Source organism: Petaurus breviceps, unplaced genomic scaffold (assembly GCF_028583685.1).
Source record: "Petaurus breviceps papuanus isolate PSGF00001 unplaced genomic scaffold, PetGlider_PUasm1.0 90804, whole genome shotgun sequence".
NCBI lineage: Eukaryota > Metazoa > Chordata > Mammalia > Diprotodontia > Petauridae > Petaurus > Petaurus breviceps.
The window spans coordinates 20,674,530-20,699,908 of NW_027187348.1; the positions used below are offsets into that span (position 1 = coordinate 20,674,530).

Consider the following 25,379-nt stretch of genomic DNA (forward strand, 5'->3'; position numbering starts at 1 on the left):
CCAGTTCCCCCACAAAAGCTAATTCAGGCTTTTGGGCTTTGGGAAAATAGGGCCTTTAAGGAAGGAAATGACTAATCAAAAAGGTAGTTAACTGAAATGTCCTGCTGCCCTTACATAAACTCCGAGCTGATTTCCGTGTACATGGAACAGATACACTTCCATTTTTTCAGTTAAATAAACCATCACTGTCCTGGGTCAAATTTGTCTAAAAACCACCATAAAATCAGATGTCTTGAAAGTAAATGAAGGATCTTCAGGTAAGTGGGATGTTGTACAAAATGATACCATGCATATTTTTGGCTTATTAAACCCCACTTAATCTCCTTTCCCATTATTTAAAAAAACTAAAGAGAAAATGTATTTTGTTAATATGGCCAAATGATGGGCACCATTCTTTTAATTCTATATTACCCTAATAGGCCCATCTGACAAGACTTAGAAAACAAATTCATGTAATAACCCTGTGTGGTGTATGAAAAGTACTGGTTACTCAATGTCAGAAAACTAAGGTTTAATAAATTCCTGTGCTTTTATTTTCTAGCTCTGTCTTAGGACAAATTCCTCATCTTTTCTCCTATAAGATGGAGATGAGACACAGCTGGGCATTGTGGAGAGGGTCTTAGAATCTTCAAGCTCTGCCTTTGACACATATAATTTCTGTAACCTTTCAATGGCCTAGGTAATTAAGGCTAATAAGTTTCCATACAGGGAGTAAGTACCTTATGCTAAAATTATTAGCCTGGACCAAAAAATAAATCTATTTCCACTATCTACCTTCCAGGTATCTATGCCTTCCAGGGTTATCACAAGAAAATACCTAATAAAACTCTAGAATGCTATGCATGCCATTATTTTATTATTGGGGAGTTTATATAAACCCAAAAGGAATTTAGAATTCCTTTCACTTATTAATGAACAGGTAATTGCCACATAAATGTGCTTTTAAAAATAAAATCGTAACAAACTCATTTGAAACAAACTAAGACTACCATAAATTTCTAAGCTTTCTAGACACTGCAACATATCCTGTAGGATAATACAGGGATTTGACCTGTGGTTTCATTAATATAGGGAATTCATGAATGAGGAAATTCTACCAAGCCCAGGTCAGCAACTTCTATGAGAGGCTTTCATTGAGGCTTAGTGAGTAGGAGTTGGCCAGAGCCTGGATAAACACATCCTATAAAAGCATAAAATTGAATCCTAAACAACTAAATCGCCTGATTAGAGAAAATCCTTTATGGAAATGACAATTCTGCAATTTCATGACCAGATCCTGAAATTAACGTGGAGGCAAATTCTTAAATTGTATTTTTCATGGAGGAAGAATCTGCAATCTGTCAAACAGTATACTTTTATTTAATACACTTGAGCCAGAAAATGTTCATGTTTGACTATTTACTTCAGAAAATGGGACCTGAAATGGACATCACCCGATATTTATTGAAACAAATCTTCACTATTACACCACATCGAGGTATGTAGGTTTTAAAAAAATATCCAATTTTAAAATACTTTGTTGTTAATAGTAGGTTTGAAATATGTTTACCATTAGACCACAAAGGTCAGAATCAGAACAATGTTATCTGAACGACCACTCATCAACACATGGAATTGGGCTTGGCTTAACATTCAAACTGTAGTTTTGATTAAGTCAGTGTCATGAGTGTAAATATGACACTCCAGGTCCCAATTACTAAGTGGCTCTCTGGGCTTGTTTTTGCAAAACTAAATTGAAAGGGTTGATCTACAGTGATTCCTAACATCTCACCCAGCACAAATACCTATGAATGTGCATAAATTATACCCAGGCTTTAGTATTTCCCAATAATAAAATCTGAAAATCTCAACTTCATAGTATCAATGTGAAATGTGTAGAAGGGGGAAGCAATAAAGTACCATTAGAAATCTTACTGGTATAGAGAATATTTTTTAATTGAGAGGGTAATCAAAGGCTTTCTGGGGTGGTGCTAGAGTGATAGTGGTATATATTTTTTAAGATCAAAGAGAAATGAAATGATTGGTGTTGATACATTTACGTAATAAAGAACAGATGGAAAGTTGGAAGCAAATAAGCTTTTATTCTTTATTTGCCTTTAAAGCTCTAGAAGTGAAGCCTACATTCTGAGCTCCTGTCGATAAGAGCAAATATAACTGTTGAAACATCAGCAGAGGTAAACATCTCTTATCTCTTAGTGGCTCATATTATGTTACCAACAAATGCTTTAAAAGGATACTGCAATATTCAGAAGTATCCATCCCTTTATTACTGATTACAAAAGTTAACCATTACATCTTTATTTGGTATTGGTTTTCTCAAATTGCTTCACTAAACTTGCAGAATTAGGCCCAAATAAAAGAGGAAAAAGTAGATCTTGCAATGCAAAACTTTAAAAGACAATATAAAACATTTTCCAGTGTTGTCTAGAGGTGGTTTCAATACCATCATTCATTCATCATCTTTGTCCCATCTCATGTTCTTACCCCTACCACTATAAAGAATGCCACTAAACAAAAATGATACCTGTATAGAAAGGTAAATTTGACTTATGACAGGATAACTGAACGGTCAATTCTCAAAACTAGAGATTACAGAGGTCCAAAGAATTATCTTACCCACAGAAATTGTTTGAAGTAATTCAACAGAATTAAGTATGTGGGCATATGTACTTTCAGAATTATGGTTTTTAAGCCTACCTTACTTCAGGGGTTCTTATTTATAAGGACATGCCTTCTAATAGGTTCCAAATAGTGATTATAAAATCTCATGTTCTGTGACTTCCAATACTGGTACTTCCTTCATACACTCAATGCACTCATTCCCTTTTTAAGAGTCACTTTTTCCTTTTTCATTGTTCTACAAGGTTATGTGTTAACTTTTACAGCTGCCATTTTTTAATAGATGGAGATGTGTTTTTACAAGGCACAAACAAGATGGGCAAATTACAATATGGTATTAAAAACATGGAAACTTATTTATAGTTCTGTAGAAAGATATAGGTAATGGTTTAGAGAATTTGAATTGTAAACCTAACCCAATAAAAGGGGGAGAGGGAGGAAATCTGGAAACAAAAAAAGATGACCCTATACCAAAGTATTTTTTCCTCAAAGTACTGGGATTTCAAGCATTATGTGCAAGTGACTTTGGGTTCTTAAAAGCTACAGGCAACAGTGTGGTCTTTGCCAAACTGAAAACTTTTAAGTTCAGGTCCGGCCAAGTCTGCCTTCAGACTAGCCTAGCCAAGTTGAGGCTTTTTACCAGGTGACTGGTTACCAGGTGATGCCTTCCCGCCTCCTCCCGGTTTTTTCCCCCCAGTGGCTGGGCATGAATATAGTTTAAGATTAAATGGCTTTGATCTGTGCATGTAGGCTGCCTACAAACATATAATCAGGATTCCTTTTAAATTTAAGTGAAATATCTTATAAGATTTTTCATTTGTTTCATGGGGGATGGGAAAGAAGAGTAAACTGGGCACTAAGCAATTACCCTTACAATTGTCTTCAGATCAGTGTACAGGCATCCATCAAATGTTAGCCCTCCTCTAAGATCTAGATCTTATGCTTATCCTTTAGCAAGCAGATATAATGAAAAGGGGCTTTAAAAAAAAATCCGGTTACCACTTGGTAACCAGAGGAATAAGGATGCATCTGCAGGTACACTAACTACCCGGTTTAGCCCTGTTAATTCAAAGTGCACTTTACTCAGTCAAGTGAAAGAACTAAATAGACTTTTCAGATTTTCTGTAACTACTGATCTCCTGCAATTCATGACTCAAGAGTCAGGATAAAAACGCAGGATCATAGACCTAGAGCAGGAAGAAACATCAATTACTGTCTAGTTCAAACCTTTCACTTTACAGATTTGGAAATTGCAGCCTGGGGAGGTTGTGACCTGCTAAGGTCACACAGGTGCTATCAGGTGAGATATGAACCCCCATCCTAGTCTGTTTCTAAAGGCAATGTTCTTTATGCTGCAGTGCACTGTATCCTGTAGGATCCTACATACTTCTTCGTATGTCACTGGGAAAACAAACAACGCTCACTATCAAGGAAAAGATTTTAACCAACACTTGGCCCAACTACAAATTACAAGTTCAAAGATTTGCTAGTTTAATATGAGTTGGCAAACATCTGACAAATCTCTTGTTTCTAATAGGTATGTATAAATGTCCTTTGAAGACAGGAATTCATTTTGTATAGGAAGAAATACTCAGTAAAAATGTCATCAATATTAGAACAAACATTAACCCCTATGTTAGATGATTTCTTATAGGGAGAGATCCACTACAAAGAGAGGGGGAAATGGGAACCAGAGCTCAAGTGAATGTAATCAACAATCCTTTCCAATAGGCAGGGTAGATGCATTGTGTAATTATCAATTCTATTGAAAACTATGTTTTGATTCTCCGTAGTGGCTCCTAGAATGAGTATTTTCTGCACATACTCCTTGCTATGTAGTTAAAAACCAGCAATAATATCAACAAAGAATAGGAAAATTTCTATGGAGAACTGGATGATCTTCCACCAAACAGGGTAGGGAAAAGAGGACACATGCAGGTGTAGTGTTCTCCGTGCTGGACAGTCTGTGATGCATATTTTCCTCTGGGTTCCAAGCCCATTATTGGCTAAAAAACCCAAAATATTTGAGAAACCATATTCCACTTATAGACCACAGAATGTAAAGGTGTATATAGTCATATAAAACCTGTTTATGGTCAGTGTAATTTTTTTTTGAAGGCATTCAGCATTAAGTGACTTGCCCAAGATCACAAACTAAGTGTCTGAGACCAGATTTAAACTCAGGTCCTCTTGACTCCAGGGACAGTGGTCTGTCTTACTGCCCTAAGATCAAAAGGACTTCAAAACTAATTAGGAATGATGTTATTGATTCAGGTTTAAAGTTCATTAGGGCAATTTAATTTCCATCTTACTTAATGTGGCATTGAATAAAGACATCAACATTTGATTTGTAAGTTAAAAATATAGGACCATCCAAATAAAGTTTTATTCATAAAATCCAGTTTCCATAATAGCTGTTCCTGCAACTCAGAAAGATATTAGATTTGTGTAAATAAAGAGTCAATACTACACTGAAAGGCAGTCAATGAGTAGGGAAGAGAGAAGCAGGGGGTTGGAAAGGAGAGATGAGGATGGCAAAAGAAGTGTCAGTACTGACTCACTAGGACTTATGGATGCTCATGGAAATGCGGTGAAAACAGCATACAAAATTAGCTATTTTAAAAAGGCTAAGATAAAACATTAAGAAGTGGTTGAAAGAGTCCCCTGATACCTCTGGCCTTTTTCCTTCACGTAACATATGCCACATTTTGAATGGAAGATGCAGTTTCTCTTCAAAGGAACAATTTTTCAAACAGTTAAGTGTAATGTCAATCTTATCTTTCCACCAAACAGGTTAACTGAACAGGTTAAAAAAACAAAAAAGGCTTTATTGGCGTAAGCAGTTTAACAAAAGTGCCCATTATTTTAGTTGCCTTTCAGTTTGATGGTACAGAGAACATGTATAGCGTTAACATTTAATTGAAATAGTTTATTTTTATCTCAGTTCATTCCTACCTATTTAAATGGTCATAATCAACAATAGCCAATCGTTTAGTACATTACTTTATTTAAAATACAGTCAGAGCATTTAGCCTTGGACACATGGTGAAATCCAAATGTACCCAAGGCTAGGCTAAGAAGTTTCAATGAAAAGTAAAATCAGAAAAGAAGAAATGTTAGTCTTTATTAACATTATAGATTAAAAAAAATAAAGCTGTTATAGAAGAGAATTATGCTAAATTTCTGCGTTAAGATAAAGACACATTAAAGCAAAAACTTTTATTGCATAGGCTATATAATTCAATAGTTTACTTTGTTTCCAGATTCTAAATTTCATATGGAAAAATAATAAAGGTAAGATATTTTGAATTAAGACAGTGTTAATGTTAAATGACAACATGGAGAAACAGAAAGCTAAATAAAATTTGGCTCAAGCTCCCAAAGTATACTTAATAATCTTTTTTGGGGGGAGGCAGAGTTAAGTGACTCACTCAGAATCACATCTAGTAAATGTCTGAAGCAGCATTTGAATTCAGGTATTCCTGGCTTACCACCTAGCTGCCTGAATATTATTTTACAGAGTAAGAAATTCAAAGTAGAAGGCTTAATTTTTGTGTCAAACACACATGGATACTTAATATTTCTTGATGATATTATATGCAAAACATTACAAGAACAGCTCAAACTAAAATCAGAACAGATATACATTTGGAACGTTATATAACCCTCCCAGAATAACAAGAGTTTAAAGAGGGGATAAATACTAATGATTTTAGTATTAATTCTGTAATGAAATACTTCACAAATTTGCAGTCTTTGTGACAAGCTGTTCCAATTTTAGTATATGTGTTACTAAAGGAGTAATTTTTTACTGAATAAGTGCCCATTTCCATAATAAGCTTTCAGACACTACTCAATTTATTAAATGTGGGGGTAGTACTAGCTAGAATTAATTTTAAAATATCTGGTACACTCCAGCAGCTTATTAAAACATATTAATCAAGCTTGTGATTTATCAAACTTAAAAAGGATGAATGAGGATTAAAATCAAGCATTAAGACCTGTGTTAAAATATGGATTGCTAATGTCATTGTTCATTTTGAAGCCAAGCAATTCCAATTAAAGACTGAAATTCCCAGTGATGGTATATAAAAGTTTTTAAGAGTTTGATAAGTAAAATAAGCTTAGAAATCATTTTTTACAATTTTTGTAAAGGCCTTTTTGTCATCCACTTCCTTAGAGTTATCTTTTGCCTACCCCTCCCCACCCCCGCCCAAGTAGTTCTTTTTTTAAGCTGTTGATGTGTCATTTATGTCCCAGAACTGACTGTCAAAGACTCTTCAGGTACTTCATTTTTGTAACCACTGTAAATCATGTGGATCTACTTCCAAAATTAATAAGGAATTAACTTTTATAATTGTGGAAAAAATTAACTAGAGCTTAATAATCTCAGAAAGGTTGATCACACCCCGCAACTGATTTGCCTTCAGATTGGCTTCTGTTCATTGTGCCTGTTCTTTTTATCGAAAATACTTTTAAAAGAAACACAAAAACAAAATAATTTATTACACTTTATAAGTGTTTGAAAAGTTCAAAATTTGTAGTCAACTTAATGGATACAGGGGTTAATTCCCTACTTAATTAAGAGTGATAAGACCTGGTGGTCTTAGTCTCTGGTTCAAATTTCTGTAATTCTAAAAATAAAAACCCAAATCAACAGCACTAAAATGTTGACACAAACTAACTCATTTTAGAAAGAAAATTAGTCTAAAATTAGTGCAAATATACATTTGAGTATGAATGAAAATAAAACTCCTTTTAAAATTTCTAAATAGAGCTGATAGTTCCTAGAAATTTTAGTTATTGAAAATACTGACAGTAAAATATAAAGATGAAAAAATAATTTCAGATAATGCAACATATAATGCAGATGTCATTTCTGCAGTATTAGTATTAATACTTTGCAAGATAAATTGATAGCCAAAGAAAAAGTGGTAACTTTTTCATGTTAAATATATATTTTTGTTCCTTGCCTCAAACAATGTTCTATCATTTAATTTCAATAACAAAAATTTCAGAATTATAGAAGATTCCATTTTGAAAGACGCTAATACCATTTATCAAACTGATGATGAATGATAATTTATATGAAAAAGTGCAATAAACAATCTAAAATATAGCCAAGTGCTCACCCAGGCTATATTTATTTGAATGAATCACAGCAAATCAGGAGGCTTTTATTCAAGATAACTCTTAAGATAATGCTATATGGGCAGAAGTTACCACCTAAAGGCTCATGGAAATAATAATATAAACCCTACAACTTAAGACCAAAAAAACTTTGATTTCTGGCAATTACAATTTTTTTTTTTTATGAAAAGATTATGGTGATAAAATAAACACAATCAACAGGTTTTACTAAATTTCTACTTGTTAGATTTTTCCCTTTTCCCACATAATATTTTTTAGTTTACATCCTGGCACAAGAATAACTGAAATCTAGATTTCTGAAGTGACCTTAATAGTAATATAATACTGTTTGCTATTTAGCAAAACAATAGCTCTTAAAATAAGTTTTGCATATTAATAATACAAACACTGACAATATTTTATAAAAATGTGACAATAAAATACTGTTTCCTCAAGTTGATGTATTTCATAATACAGCATTCAAAGAAATCACCTAATTGGCATAACAAAAGAAATCTTCTATTTCAATGCAATAGAAAAAATGAACATTATTTGTCTTATGAACAAATAATAAAGAGTACAAATGAGGATACAAATAAAAACTTCTTGGCATGTTTTCTAATTGTATGAATAAACAAAAAAAATTAGTGTTTTAAGCCAAAGCAATTAAAATTATGTTGGGAGACACTTCATCTAAATGATATTGCAAAATGGTCTATTGTGAAACTAGTACACCAAAATCCAAGTTATGGTGTCTCTCCAAATTATTACACATGGAAATTTTTTATAATATTGGCAACAGTGTTTAAAGGATTAAAAATACTCAAACAGAGCAAGGGAGGCACAAATTTTGGATATATCCATTTCTCTAAGAAATAAAAAATGTTACCTTTTAAAAACACATTTCAAAGGTTTCCAAGGTCATCAATGAGGCAAAACAAATCAATGTGCAAATCCCTACTGGTGAAGTAAAATAGGCTATTAAGAATAAAATTCTGTCTAGTCTACTATGTATGTATTTTCCCCCAAAAGGAAAATGTCCAATCTTGGATGTGTACCATTTAATCTGATATAATTTTTTTTAAGTATTATGTTTTTCTACCTTGTTAATTTAAATCATGGTATCCCTGCTATAATCTAGGTGTTCCTTAACTTATTTTGAAGTTGAATTCCACATATTAAACCCCACCGAGGAAGGCCTTGGGCCTTCTTCTGGGGAAGATCATATGAAAAAAAAAAACATCAACAAGAATAGTACAGGGTGAGAATTTAATCTAACAATTTAAAAACCAATAAAATGCAACTTGTGGGAAAAGTGAGCTTAATAGTAACTTAAAAAAAAATAATTTAACAATTTAGTCCACACTGTGAAACTTTCATAACGAGGTAATTCCAAAAACGAATTTCTCATACACAGGGTCAAGATCAGGCTTCTACAGTATATGATGTGTCAGCTCCAAGACCTAACCTCATTCTTTAACCTCATTCTTCATTGAACTGAGGAATACATTTTCCCTACTCTACAGGTCATAAATGAATAAATTCAGGATCATGTATTAATCAATAAAAATCTAGGATTATGTCAAAATTAGTAATATTCTCTTCTCAGAATACAGAAAGTAATTTAATTGAATATTTATTTATCTACCAAGGGTTTGTACTGGCTTTGGGTGGAGGAGAGAATTAATGGTACTAAATGGAAAACACCGACCTTCCCCCCACCCCAAAACCCTCACAGAAAATCTTTATTTAAATGCTTCTAGTACAACCAATAAAAAACAAACAAAAGCAAACTGAAACAAACAAACAAAAAAAAGTCCCCCCACAGCCCCAGTGCAGAAAAAAAATTAAGTGATGCACCTTTAAGTATTTCCAGTTTCTTGTCATAGCAGTTTTATAATTAAAAATGATCATGGAGGCATTGTTAGTAAATTTTTTTCTAAATTAAAAATCTCCAACATAAGAGTTGTATAAATAGTTGGAGCTATTGTCATCAAAAAACACTTTCAAAACAATAAAATCAGCTTAAAATAAATTTATTATACAATACAAAAAATATGCATGCTGGAAACAAAAGGTACATTAAATATACAAAGCAATGAAAAAGAGGCTAAATAAGACAAATGTTTTAAATCTAAATACTCAAGCAAAATGCACAACATTTATGCTAAAAAAAAAAACCAAGTATTTAAGAAATGTACATTTCAAATGAAATGTCAATGATGCCAACAAAGAAAAACATATACTAACTTCTAAAATGCTTGAATATCAAGAATCAGTAATGGTATGAAACAAATGAAACCCAACAATCATGAGCACTTTTAAAGGATTATCTTGGCAATAGTATTGTTAATACTGAAAGATACAAGATAAAAGCCTTTAAGACCCTGGTAACGGTTTTTTTTTTTTTTAACTATAAATGTTTTGGGTCCTATTCACAAAAGTATCCTCCCTCTCATCATTTCATTCTCTCTCTTTTGAATATTTTCTTAATTTTTTGGCTCTTGTTCTATAAACTTAATGGAGTAATTTTGTGGTTATTCTACTTCTAAATGAAAATTTAAATTTTTCAACAAAGTGAGGTAAATCCTACAAATAAACAGCTTATAAGATTATAAATATATATAAATGGATGAAAATAAAAGAGCTCCTTTTCATGATATTTTCATAACTATTTCCAGTTTTACTAACAAAAATCAACTTTATTAAATATGTTAGCTCTAAAAAATAAAACCTATGACAAAATGAATAGTTGCAGGATTTGGATAGGTGGGAGGGGAAAAAAAGAGAACCTTCCAATTCACTGCTTTGGGCATTCCACCTGTTCAGACCTCTAATGGCAAGTTATATGAGGAATGTTAGGAGTCTGAATCAGGTCCAAGATTACAATGGCAAAAATGCCCTCCAAAAGAGCCCCTCCTACTTTAAAAATTAAAAAAACAATAATGGATTTCATAACAGTAGTATATCATATGATTTTAAATAATCATATGACTCATGGTAAAAACCTTAAAAAATTTTGTTTTTGAGCACCGTCTAGAGAACTGACTTATTCAAGGTCACAAAGCCAGTGTCTGGTACACACATTGAACCCAAGTCTTCTTGGATTCAAGGCTGGCTTTGTATTGCCACACCATCTTGTCTTTAACCTGAAATTGCTTCATTTTGGTCAGTCACACAAACAACTCCTCTGTCTAAGGGTTCTGAACAACTTATTTTATGTCTTATTAATCTTTACTCTGTCATGTATAACCTACAATTACAAAGTCTACATGTTCTATCCCTCTCAAAAGAAATTATTATAGCTTTAGACAAGAATAAGGAACTGGCCTATTATGGAACTTTCAGTAAAGTAAGCAGGTAAACTGAGGGACGAATTGTGAATAGGTCCTGTGTAATTTCAAAATATCATTTGTCAAAATAATTTTTAAGTATGTTTATCATAGTTATGGTTTTTTCCATTATACAAAGTAATAAACTGGACATATTCTCAATACACATTTTAAGTTACTAGAATATAAAATTAAATGTCTTTATGTAGTACTAAATTCCAAAAAGTTCTTGAGTGCATTCCCATGTCACTACACTTAAACAGTGCAAATAAAACATCTTTGGAAGCTAACAGATGTGTTCCTACTTTATCGTGAAGGAAAAAAAAACCTTCAAGAAAAGCAAAAAAAAAAAAAAAAGACATACTTTTGTGCTTAATTATAACCTAGAAAAATTTGAGTTGGAAAATGAAAATAAAACTGCTAATAATCAGAGACAATTTCTCTTAGAAATGCTTTTGTTCCTTCTAGGAATCTAGCAATCCGAGAATTTTACATATGAAGTTATTCTGGCTGGAGTATTTAGGAATAATACAAGTTACTCCCTACCCATTGAAATTTCATCATTACTGCAACACTGAGATGCAAAGAGTAACTAGGCATTACATTATTCACTATCAGACTTAAAAAAAAACTTAAAATATTAAAAGCAATACAAAGTATCAAAAAAGTGCTACAAAAATATTTCTGAGCTTAACTTGAAGTTACTTTGTATTTTAGAACTATTCTGATATGGTGTCAATGATTAGCATTAAACAAAATAAATCTGAAAATTGGTTACTTTGCTCTTTGTATTTGGCTTAGAAAATGATCTTATAGATACATGTCAGTCAGTTTAAAGAACTGAAAAATAAAAGTTTAGTAAGAGATCTGAAACCAAGAGCTTCTATTTTTACAATCTGAAAATGTAGCTTATGAGTATATAAAACTAACTGTTGCAAAATATTTTAGAGAATTTTAAAATAAGTGATGTTCCTTTTTTATAGTTTTCTTCAAAATCAATTTTCTTTGATGCCTATTTTTCTGTCATCAAAAGGTCAATGAATTCAGATTTTGATTTTTGATAGTTTTACACAAGGGGATTTTACAAAAGGGAATAAAAGTCCATGGCTTGCCCCAAAAGTTGAAAAACAAAATAATAATAATAATAAATCAAATAAATATTGAAAATATGCATAAAACAAAAGACATTTTATGAGCTTCAATAAAGAAAATTCTGACACTAGAACCCATTTCCTTTAGCTTTTCTCTCCCAGACTTTCCATTCTATACACTACAGTTGTGGAGATGTCCTCATTTGCCTCAGGTGACACTTTTTTCCATACTGTATCTTTTAGAGCAAGTTCTTGTTGGAGACTTTCATAATCCAAGGGTCCAAAGGAATGCTAGTTGTTCAAGCAACATACATAATTTTATTAGTGCACTTGAGTGAAGAAAGGTCCAAGCTACAAAATGGTATTTTTCAATGAATGTTATTAGAATCCATTAGCATTCACCCACCACCACCACCACCACCACCACCACCACATGTTATTTCATGTAATTTAGTATACCTCTTATGGAAGGTTCTATCTTGTCTTGCATTATTTTTATATACTTTGTAAAACTATTCAAAAGAGAGTAACAAATAATATAAATTATGTAAAGTGCTTTGCAAACCTTAAAGCACTCTATAAATGTTAGCTATTATCACTATTATTATTCCAAAGGAGAATAGCAAGAGCATAATATAGCATTTATCAGATATTTTTCTAGTTATAGAAGCTTCAAATTTCCATAATCTAAAAATTACTATATTCATGTTACATGAAAGGCAAAAAAAGAGCTGAAAGAAAACTCCCAACACATGAGTCCGATGACCAACCCAATATTTTTTTAAGTGCAATAATGCTGAATTTGCCTCTCATTGAAGCTAGCCTCAAAAACAAGGGGATAGTGAACACTGCAATACTGAAACCTAACCCACTGATACAAATAAAAACACAACTTTCAACTGAGGGCATTACTGGTTGAAAATGCGCACATAATTAAACTTTTTTAAAATAAAAAATATTTAACTTACCATGACCTAGAAAATTTTCCTTCTCAACTTTGTAACCTCTACCACTAACTCTATAGCTGCCTTCTTTTCTAACATATCCACCAACGTTGTAGTCAGGACAAAAGGCTCATTTCAAAGCACAACTCGGTTTTTAAACTAACAAACATTGAAAACAAGGCATATTTGTTTGCAGCACTACCAATGTCTACCTACATCTATCGCTATAAAGAATCCCAAATCTCTTATTCAGTAAGTAGTGCAGAAGACAGAAAACTAATTTATTAATAAACTGATCTAGTTTTTAAAAACACAAGGAAAAGCACTAAGTATATACATGAATTCAAGATAATTTCCACAAATGCTTAGACTAGTTTATTTAGACTCACTCACAGTAAATAAAAACCTAAACTAAAATGCTTTATTAAATACTGACATACCAATGAACGGTACATCTCTCATTCCTTTACTATAAAACAGCCTACAGTATAGTATAAAATAGTTTTAGCTTACCCTCTGATCACCGCCTTCTCTTCGAGGATCAAGTTTTTTTGCAAAGTGTCTCAAATTATCATAGTTATGGAAATTGCACAAAGAAACCAGTTCCTGTAAATTAAAGAGATGCTATAAGAAATTAGCTTGCTAATTGTTAATAATTTATCATGAATGAATATTCCCAATACAAAACACATTTTTAGAAAATGCAGTGGGGCGGCTAGGTAGCGCAGTGAATAGAGTACCAGCCCTGGAGTCAGGAAGACCTGAAATCAAATCTGGCCTCAAACACTTAACACAAAAACTAGCCATGTGACCTTGGGCAAGTCACTTAACCCCAATTGCCCTCCAAAAAAAAAAAAAAGGCAAAAGAAAATGCAGTCAGTTCTACTTTTGTCTTTTCATCAAACCTAAATTTAACTCTCTTTAACTTCCATACCCAAGGGCAGCGAGGTGGTGGCACACTTGATATCAGTAAGACCTGAGACCAAATCCAGACTCAGACATTTAACCCTGTTTGCCTTAGTTTCTTCATTTATAAAATAAGCTGGAGAAGGAAATGGCAAACCACTCCAATATTTTTGCCAAGAAAAACCCCAAACAGGATCCTGAAGAATTGGATATGACTGAAAAACCACTGAACAAAAACTTCCATCTACTGTTCCTAGTTAGGCACTCTGGCATATCATCTGGGCGCTCTTCCATATAATGGATCTTCAAACACCTGGAGAACAGTTGTATCTACCAGGGTCTAAGTTCCTAATTCCTTCAACTGAGTCTCTCAGGAAATGAATTTAAGGTCTTCCTCCAACATGCTGAGTACTTTATTCTATATACTTTCCACCTTAACTGATGTCCTTCCTAAAATGTGGTTTCCCAAACTCAATACAATCCTCTAGGAAAAGGATGCTCTGACCCAGGCAGAATACAGAAGTCAATGCTTCTCTAGTCACTGACCTTAAGTGTCTCTTAATTCAGACTGTTGCATTAGTTTTCTTGGCTGCTTTATCACACTGTTGACTCATAACTGCATTTTAAGTTCACTAACCCCTATCTTACCCCTGTATCTTTTTCAAACTTCTGCATAGCTATGCAATACTGACCTTGTATTTGGGAATGTTTTTATTAAAACTAAATATAAAATTTGAAACTTAGTTCTATTAAATTTCATTATATACATTCAGCTCAAAGCTCTAACCTATACAGAGCTTTTTGAATCCTAAAACTCATCCATTATGTTAACTATTCCACCTAAATTTGTGTTATCTGCGCACTTGAAAAATATGCCATCTTACCACCCTTAATTTAAGTCACCTATTAAAATATCACAATAGCAAGCAGAGATCCCTAGGATACCACACTGGAAACATCCTTCCAAGTTAACATAATACTACTAATGATTTATTATTTTGTACCTGGCCATTCAACCAGTTCTAAAACCACTTATTTACACTATACTCACTATAGTATTTTTTAATACTAACCTGGGGTCCATGAACGTGTTTGTTTTTTTAATGTGGATATTTGTATCTCAATACAATTGGTATCCTTTGTAATATTATGTATTTTATTCTAGGCATTTAAAAACATAATCCTGAGCAGGGATCTGTAGATTTCAACAGACTGCCAAAGGGGTTTATGACAGAAAAAGGTTAATAAAACCCTGCCTACATCTCTCCATCTTTCCCACAAAAGTAACACCAGGCTTTGCCAAATGTTTGGAATAAAACCTAGATAAATTATATTTACAGCACTTCTCTGTATCTATCAGTTTAGTAATCCTGTCAAAAAAGGAATTTTTTTCTTAGTGAAGCCACATTGTTTTTTTGTGAACACTGCTTCCTCTTCTAGATGTTCACTACTATAAAGATTTGGCCCTTTAATGTTCTAAGACTTTTTGGGTCAGGAATCAAAATTAAGTTCACTAGTCTCTAGCCTGCATACTCCATTATCTTTATCTTTCCCTTTTTGGAAACTGAACAATGCTCCCTCCTCCAATCCTGTGGTATACCTCTCCTATTCTACGTGAACTTTCAAAGATCCCCAACAAGGGCCCAGGAATCACATCTGCTAGTTCTTCAGTGTCCTAAAATATGGCTAATGTGATCTATCCTAGTGATTCAAAACTCATCCAGGACAGTGGAATTCATCAATGGCAGCTATATGCTCCCTTATTCTCTTCTTATTTATTTTGGGTATCAACCCTCAATTAAACATAGGCGAAAAAGTATTAGTTTCTAACAACACCGACTTAATATTATAATTCTTTGGTTACTACTGTTATTGAGAAAATTTGCTTACATGACAGAAGTGAATTCCCTTAACACTATTGCCCATCTTATCCAATGGAGGAGACCAGCACATCATTCCCATAACATTAGGAACAACTAAAAGAATGCCCCCAGCAACTCCAGATTTTGCAGGAAGACCAACCTGCAAAACATTAAAGAAAAATTTCATTCAAGCTAACATGATTATAAAGAGTAAAGAAAGTTAACATTTATACAGCACTTAAAGGTTTGCAAATGTATTAAACCTCTGTCAGAATCAGAATTTCTATCTTCCTGTCTCTAAATCTAGCATTAATCCATTACACCACCCAAGTAATCTATAACCTATGACTTGGAAATGTAGGATGATGGAATCCTTAAATGCATTAACTTCTCAAAGAAGTGTGGGGATCTCTGTGGGGATCTGGGAATACAAAAAAAAAATATGAAAAACAAGGGATGAGTTATATTCAAATTCCCTTTCCTCTTCAAAATAACCAACACTATATAAATTAACATCATGCCAATTTTAGTGTTTTGGATGTTGAGAAAATTAAATGGTTACTGAGTAAATGACCATGAGGGAAAAAAAGATAAAACAAAGATTCCCCCCAACCCTACCCCCTACACAAATAAGGCTTGAAACATAAAGGTTTTTTTTTTAAGAAACCACACACTCTTCTACACTTATAAGTGGAAAACAGGTAAAAGAGAAGAAAAATATGTTCTTAATCAGGCTAACATAGGGAAAGAAATTTCTTGTGTTTTTAGTCCTTTCACTTTTCCTAAACCATGTATGCTAAGAGTTTACCAATTAAAGGATTATTTTTAAACTTTAGGAATTCCTGAAGCATTAATCACCCCAGTGCTAAACATTAACAGCTATAAGCATGACTCTATTGACCTTGAAAATACAAATGAACAGGAAGTATTTTTATAAACTAGTCCTAGAGTTTTTAAGAGCAGTAAAGATAATGCTTAGCTGTTACTTACCAATTCTGTAATAAATTAACCCTGATAATAAAACTCTAAAAAGCCATTATCCAGTGTAAATGCAAAGTACAAATGTTTTCTGAACATCTTTTAAAACTAGTCCAGACTAGTTTCTTGCTAGAGAAAATTAGCATGTAATAATTACTTACATGGAAAGCAAATTGACCTGAGAAGTCATACATGCCACAAGAATGCATCAAACTTAGTGTATTTCGAACTGCTTCAGGGCTGAGTACTCTTTCACCAGTAATTGGGCAGAAACCACCATTAGCTAATGTGGAAGCCATCACACTGGCTGATTCACAAGTCACTTCAATGGAACACAACTAAAAGAAGAAAAAAGAATTCTGAAAATGTAAATTCTAATCTCCCATAAGACAAATTTAAAATCAACTCCTAGGTCAGGCTATCTTAATTCTTATTTTATGACAACTCTCTTCCTGGGGGATAAAATGGTTCTACCATACAGGGTGGGGAACCTACAGGATGACATTAAATATATCTTTACTAAAAAAAAACTCTCTGATAAATGGTTTGTCACTCTAGCAGCCAACAGCATTAGAACCCAGTCCCAAATTGACAATATAAATGAGGCTGTATCGTGTAGTAGACCTGCTTCAAGGAATACTGGTTCTCTCATTGGTAGAAGTTTCCTCACCTGGAGGTGTGGGGGGGGGGGCTCCTTGAACCAAGGAAATTACAGATCCATTCCCCATTCCTCTCCCCATCCATTGTTCCCATATAAATTACTCCAAGTCCTACTTGCCTGACTGCTGAGTCCCTCATGGGACACATTATATCCAAGTAGCCCCAGACCAACTACCCTGTTGCCCTCTTACCAACTACACTGCTACTGTACACATACATAGTTGTCCCCTCTCCACTTTCTACTTTTGGAACCATAACCAAATCAATACTGCCACTTGTATGGGAAAGAGTTTATCAATCTATGGCTCTTCTAATCACCATCCCTGTAACTTTCCAAACTAAAATATACCTCCCTGGCCAATCTTTCTCAATATGTTGACCCCTCATTAGAATCCAGGCTCCTTGAGAGCAGAGTATTTTGTATATGTACACCCCATTCTTCACACACAGTCAACATTTAATAATTTTTTTTCATTCATTCATTCATTCAAGAACCAAGAACCACTTTATATTGCTAAAACAGTATGAATACTCAATGTAAAGGACACATTTTTATTTCAACAACAAGGAAAATGAAATATGCCATATTTTAAAAGTTAAGGCAATACGTTAGAAGTAAAAAAGTTAAATTAGATAAATGGGTATTTGATTCCCACACGTTTCATATACTAGGATTACCCCTTCATTGAGACAAATATTTGGCACATATCTGAAAATTACGTAGAATAAAGTCCTTAACCCTCTCCACTTGTATTCTCTCTCTTAGTTCATCTACCTCTCTGACTTTTCCTCAGTTTCCTTTGTGAATCACCAGACATAGCCACCCTCTAACTAGGGGTACACTCAAATGCTCTGTCCTGGATCCCCCTTTTTTCCCTACCTCCATTTTCAATGACTTAATTAGACCCCATGGGTTTAATTATTATCCCTACCCAGATCTATATATTGGGCCCTGGGTTCTCTCCCATTGAGATCTATCTGGCTCATTAAAGGAATTACAGAAAAGTCACAGGGAACCCTAGAGAACTCTGTCTCAGAAGGATGTTGCAGCTCTTCCAGTCCAAGTTACTGATAAACTAGCAGCTAAGCAAAGAATTATTCAGATGATGGAAATGCATAAATATCCAAATATCTCAAAGTCAGTAAGAAAAATGTCCAACTAACTACCGGAAATTTCAAACTAGATGGCCCAAAGGATCTAAAAGTCAGTATGTCTATAGTGAAACTCATGACTTTCTTCCACAGATGTACAGTTCTTCCAGACTTCTGTGTCTTTGAATCTCTGATGCCTAGCACAATGCCTGGTATAGAATATACATCTGATAAAATGCTTGTTGATTTATTAATTAAACCCCCAAATTTCAGAAGAAAAATATTCAGGTTACTGAAGAGGAGAAAGTGAGAATAGCTAGATAGTATGTGGGATCAAGGAGAGAGAAGCAACAGAGCAGAAGAACTTTGCTGTGTGGGTTGGATGTTAGGATGTGCCTAAACTAGAATTTACCTTATCAAAATTTTTTCACAAGAAAAAATGCTGAACTAAAACTTTTTATATTTAAACCCAGTTTTCACATTAGAATTTACTTAGGAATTAAGACTGAAAAAAAAGTAAGCACATTTTTTTCAAATGACAACTTTTCTTTTAAATGACAAAAATATTAGAAGTCAAAGAGAATTCACAAAGGGTCTTCAAGAAAGTAAACATTTCCTGTATTTGAACAGGGATTGGGGAACTGCTTTCCCAATATTTTGGGAAAGCACACTACAGTATACAGGCAATACAGAGCAGCATGAAACCCAATGTCAGCTAATCAAAAACACATTTACAAATTTAAAAACTCTGCTGCTATCTTACTGTGTGACTTTTGGGGCAAGTCACAACCTCTCTGGCCCTCAGCTAAACAACAGGAAGTTGGGATACTTTACAACTAAGATTTTCTCCATCTCTTTAATTTTTCCTTAGTAAATTCCCCTTGTAGCAGAGCGGCTTTTTAACAAAGTCACAGCACTGAAACAGAAAAATTTTCATAAATGATGCTAAGCAGAATAGTCTACTCAAAAATATCAGTTTCTATTTGTTGCTTATGCGTGGCAAACCCCACCCCCACACACCTTGTAGCATTTAATATTTTTCTGGCTAATTCTCTATCCTTAAGATAGGGGAGATTTATGCTAGTAATAGTCAGTGATTCATTATAGCCTCTAACCCTAGCTCTTTGACTATAGGTAGGTGTCTCAGTCTCAGTTTACACTACTGTTAAATGGCAAGTTATATTTTATAAGACTACTTAAAAGATAAAATGTACACAAAAGATTCTGCACTATATAAATGTCTATTATTATTAGCATCTTAATTTGAAATTCACTCATCTTTCCAGTTTTCATTTTCCAATGAATAAATGAACTTCAGTAATTTTCAGGCTACATGAAGTACTTTAGATACTACTTGACCATGTGTCCTGCTAGGATAGTTAAATTAAACATAATTAAAAATTCAGACCAAAAGCGGCAAAAAAGATAGTTATGCTTTCCTAAGGCCTAGGAAAAATTCCTATGGTCTAGTGAGTACAAGAGGAGGAAATGAGCAAGAGACAGCAGGTAATGCTACTGATGAGGATCCTGTAAGTAGTTTCTACTTAATCAGGTTTTACTGAATATTAACTAGATGACATATAATTTAATCACAATTTTAAAAAATAAAAGAATGAACACAGGCATGCACATCAGAGTAGCAAGTCTTAAGAAAAGGCATTCTCTAAAGAGAAAAAAATGTGTCCTAGCCTTCAGTTTCCAACCATGTAAGAATTTTTTAGTTGTAATTTTATCATCTTTCAACTTCTATTAAGGTAATCTGACTACACTTACTTTATAAAGAGAAGCTAAGAGGTTAAATGAAGTGATTTCAGAAGTAAAAATACTACACAGGTGCAAGAACACTGGAAAATGACTACATCATACATATGAAGTTGCTATGGAGGGCAAGACTATTCTGTAGAGTTATATATCTAGATGAAAAATCCAAGATGAATCTATATTGAGTTCACCAATATATTAGGCTATATTACAGTCAGTACCCCACACTATATAACAGGAAGGGAAATTCACTGTCAAAGACTTAATTATAAAAAATGATTATTTAAATAGCAAGTAGAAGCAGGTAAGTCTTCTAACAAAAATTCCAAAAGTCCCCTCCCAGTTCTCTAATAGTCTTTCAAGCTCTAAATCCACGATCCCATAATCCCAGAAATAAAAGAAATATCCTTCTATCATAGCTGAGTGGGAGTCTTTAAAAAAAAAATAGCCTTGGGGCAGCTAGGTGGTGCAGTGAATAGAGCACCGGCCCTGAAGTCAGGAGGACCTAGGTTCGGATCCGGCCTCAGACACTTAACACAAAAAAGAGCCATGTGACCTTGGGCAAGTCACTTAACCTCAATTGCCCTCCAAAAAAAAAAAGGTAATTAGTCTTTTTCCAGTAGTAAATGGAGGTTCACAAATCAGGTACTCTTCACTTACTATTTTTTGGGGGGGAGGGAGAACATTCACAGGCCTGACTCAACTGCTGATTCGTGTAGAATAATAATGAAAATAGTAACAACAGAAAATGATACCAACTACTAGTGTTCATGCAGCACACTTTAAGGTTTGCAAAAGTGCTTTACATATACTAACTCATTTCATTCTCACAATAACCCTGAAAGGTAGGAGCTATTAGGAAACTGAGGAAGAAATAAGTTAAGTGATTTACCCCAAGCTTACATAACTAGTAAATATTTGAAGCAGGATTCTCTTTCTGACTGCCAAGTACTCTATTACTTTTGACTTTCTCTGTTTCTAACTTGGATTGGTTTTTTCTTCTGTAGGCATTCTGGTAGCCTCCCTGACAGGCACCCTAATGGTGTAGTTTTAGTATGGATGTTCACTCAGTTGTCTTTAGCTCCACTGTAGGCCACAATTCCAGAGCTCAAAACAATCCTCCAGCCTCAGTCTCTCCATACATGCATCTTCACATCCAGCCTTAATTTAAAATCTGGAGAACTTTGGTAAAGTATTTTGATACTTAAATATTAAGTGCTTTCCCTTCCCCAAGAAAGTCCTACTGCTCCAATGCTTTACTGTCATGCCAAGAAGTTTCTAACAAGAAGACCAGCCTTCAGACAATTATTTTTTTTGGCCTATGCAACATGAAATATGGAACTGCTGATATCTGTGTTGGAATACCTATACTAATGAAATCACGGGTCAAAGTATCAATTAGCTTCAAAGTACCAATGCTTTAACAGAAAAATTATTTTTTTTTAGTTTTATAATTTTTAAATGCTTATTCAATTCTAAAGTGTAATAAAAGGCTGCAAACCCTTTTGTCCTTGGGCAAAAGTGTTTATTAAAAAAACACTTTAAAAGTGTTTACTAAAAGTGTTTATTAGAGACAATCTTTTCACATTTGTAATGAAAGTTAAATGAGAAATTTGTATATAGACAGCTTCATAGGCAACTTTTCAGAAACAATATCCTACATACAATGTACATATTTTATATAGAGAAATCATAACAAATCACCTGGAAGTAGAAGTCCAATATACCAACCATGTCTGTGCCTTCTGGGAAACACTAGAAAAAAAAAAGAAGAGAACCAATCACAAACATGTGGGCACAAGGGAAACTTTTTTAAAAGCTCAAAATAAGCCAATATTAAATCACAGCATTCAATATCCATTCCAGATGCTGCTTTAACATAATAATGATGGAAACTTGTAAAGTTATTGTGGACAACAAAAAAGTCTTATCATTTAATTCACAAAACTCTGTGGTAAAGAGATACCTACATAGGCATATTATAGCAATGAGAAGTAGGGACAATGTAGAAGGAATTAGGAAAGGTCACTAATCACAAATGAGTGTTAAGAATGTGATAGTATATCATGTTTTTTTTTTTTAACTTAAAATAAAATTTTAAAATCCATTTGCCATGTTAAGTGTGTTACATACCTTAAAATGCTAAGTATTGGGGTTAGTACAATCATTCATCAATGGTTAACAGAATAATCTATACTGAGACAAAGCAGGACCACAAAAGTATAATTTGTAATAAAAAACAAAGATTGATAAACCTTTTTCTCCTTTAAGTAATATCCTATTGCAAAATTCCGATCTCCACTTTCTCGTTCAGATTGAAACCTGGGAAACAAAACAGATTCAGTCTGGAGAATAAAGCATAGGAATTCTGTAAAACTGTAGCATTCTAAAAACTAAATTATATATAAGTAAAATCTCCAGAAAGAAATACACAATCAAACATTTCATGGAATGTTATGTCACTAAAAACAAGTTTCAAGAATTCTCCTGCTGTGCCCATATAGCAATTCAGTACAGTTGACATAAACAATACTGAATCACCAAAAGAATATTCTTGAAAAGGCTATTTTCTTAACAATAACAAAGTCTTTCACCTAAGAAAGCAAGATTACAACAAAGCTGTTTTGGGGGTATACTACATAAGACATTTCTATAAAATAATACTAGATCTTTCAGGGAATTGTCATATAGAAGGAAATTAAAGAGTTAAAGTATATGGTAGATACTGGATATTTCAAGAGGTTGTGAGAGCTTAAATGAGTTATACATTCTACACTTAGCAAAGATTCTGGTAGAGGAGAGCTCACTGTGCCCCCATGCCAGCTCACCCATAAGGCTCAGCAGGAAAACCCAATCTTCCTTTCCCCTCCCCCTTAACCCCATGGCCCAGTTCCCACCAAATGATAGCTGCTATTGACTAGATGCTGACCCTGAGCCTGCTCCATTCTGACCCCCAGGGACATGACCACTGATAATGTGGTGCTGCAGCACTTCCGGTAGAATGGTGGACCACTAGGTCCTTACCACTTGTCTTGCCATTTCTCCTTAAGAACTCCCAGGGCCACTGGGCCTTTATATCTGCCCTGAATCGAAACCATCCCATATGTGTTGTGTCCCCTAATTATGATGGAAGGTCTCTGAGAATTAAAAACTGTCTTGTACTTATATTTGTGTGCCCAGGTGAGGCTCAGGACAGCCCTGTTTTGTTTTTTTTATTACAGTTCATCCATTGAACTTCTAAATGTCTGAACCAGAGTCATTTGTTCTACTATTTATTGTTCGTTTTCAGTATGCATAGAAAATAAACTACAACAGGTATCATAAAAATTAGGAATCTCCAGAAAACAGGACAATTTCATTCTAGTATGAAGCTGATTTGTTTTTTTTAGTTAGAAGGAAATCTTTATAATCCAGGTATGGTAATAAGTAGAAGCCTTAACTATTAAAAAAATTCAGGTTAGTTATTAACCAAGTCATTAAATTAAATGTTTATACTACATATGCCATTAGAACTATAGTTCAGGTTCTGAGACACATGAAGACTCACAACTCCATCTGTCACTGCAAATGTTTCAAAAATAGCAAGTCATATCTACAAGATCTAGCAATCAAAGACAGAGATAAAATTGTTTCCTTAACTTTATTTGTATTTTCAGAGCTATTTCTCCTGCTTAGCAACATCCCATTTACTCAGCTTTACTCTTACATAAATCCACATGCAGACATAATCTGATATCTATTTCTAATACCATAAAGGCCTAGAAAAACTACAACTTGTCTTTTTTCTTTACACTAAAAAGCTCAGGGTAAGGAAATTACATATAAATTGCTTTATAAATGTGAAAAAAAAGAATTGCTATTTCTGGATGTACTACATTCACAATTTTAATTTTAAAGAGAAATGGAAAAAACTTAAGTACCATATAGGACACTGTCAACCCATATGGAAGTCACTGCAAAGGAGACTCAAAGACAGGCTGCTTAAAAAAGGAAAAATTATAGCTTCCTAAATTCTAATTTTGAAATGTCTGACAGTCATGGCTTATGATGCTATGATCCAAATTCTACAGAACTCTAATTCACCTCTTCCTTTCCATTTTTACAGTTATCATCCTAGTCCAACTAAACATTCATTATTTCTAAGTCTGAACGACTTTAATAGTCAGCTTCCACTGATCTTTTAGCTCTAATCCAAATATGTACAGCTGCCAGAATAATTTTTCTTAAACATCTTAAGATATTCTATGAATCGAAAATCTAGTATAATAAAAATATGTAGTATTTAAGGAACAGAATATTCTGACTAATGAAATCCTAAATTAATGGACAGATAATCATGGAATAAGCTAGTGTGGAGAATATGATAGGGAGTTACTAAGATAAGAATCCGAGTAAGGGCCTACTTTAAGTATAAATTTGTAGTGTGGACTCATCAAAGCACTTTTCTAACTAACTTCCTTCAACAATATTTTGTGGCTCTAAAGGGGATGAAAATGGCCCAGAATTAGGGACTGGCAGGGAAGAAATAGCTGAAGATCAAAAGGGTAAGGGGGGGATGCCAGGTGAGAAGAGTACATCAAGGTTTTGTCGTTTGTTAGTACTGGATATCCCCACCTCTCCCAAACTGGAAATACAGGCACCATTCTCAGACTGCATCCCATTACTCACTAGCATGGGAGCTCTAATCTGCTCCCCATTTCTAACCTAGAGTAGTTTACCCCTCCTTCAAGCAACTTGATCCCCCCCACCCCATCCCCCACTCCTGAGGGCTCACCATACTGACACTGAACTTTGTGTAATACCCTATAGTAACCCCACTATAGCTTAGAATTCTCACTAGCCTCCACCTACTTTGGTGTCTGGGATTACAGTCATTTGCCACCATGCCTAAAAATGGATGACAGACTTAGAAAACAGAGTGTTGGGTTTAAAGGAACCAATTCCAAATGAGCTATACAGATTCCTAAACCTGGATGAGTGAAGGGTGTGAAAAAAATAGAGTGA

The 25,379-nt window shown here is 33.8% G+C and overlaps 1 protein-coding gene across 5 annotated transcripts in view; it reads right to left on the minus strand.

Annotated features, from left to right (window-relative positions):
• Window positions 1-25,379, minus strand: part of GLS (glutaminase) — an 82,225-nt gene that overhangs the window by 13,699 nt on the left and 43,147 nt on the right. The window contains exons 10-16 of one of the 5 annotated variants that reach the window (XM_069070188.1): window positions 22,631-22,697; window positions 22,080-22,130; window positions 17,024-17,200; window positions 15,913-16,044; window positions 13,630-13,722; window positions 12,632-12,684; window positions 9,770-12,463 (exon numbers count right to left, since the gene is read on the minus strand). In XM_069070188.1, coding sequence (XP_068926289.1) covers window positions 12,412-12,463; window positions 12,632-12,684; window positions 13,630-13,722; window positions 15,913-16,044; window positions 17,024-17,200; window positions 22,080-22,130; window positions 22,631-22,697 — 625 coding nt within the window. In that variant the 3' untranslated portion in view covers window positions 9,770-12,411. Of the gene's footprint in view, window positions 1-9,769; window positions 12,524-12,631; window positions 12,685-13,629; window positions 13,723-15,912; window positions 16,045-17,023; window positions 17,201-22,079; window positions 22,131-22,630; window positions 22,698-25,379 lie in introns of those variants that run through there. The other 4 variants (XM_069070189.1, XM_069070187.1, XM_069070190.1 and 1 more) reach the window with 4 other exon arrangements.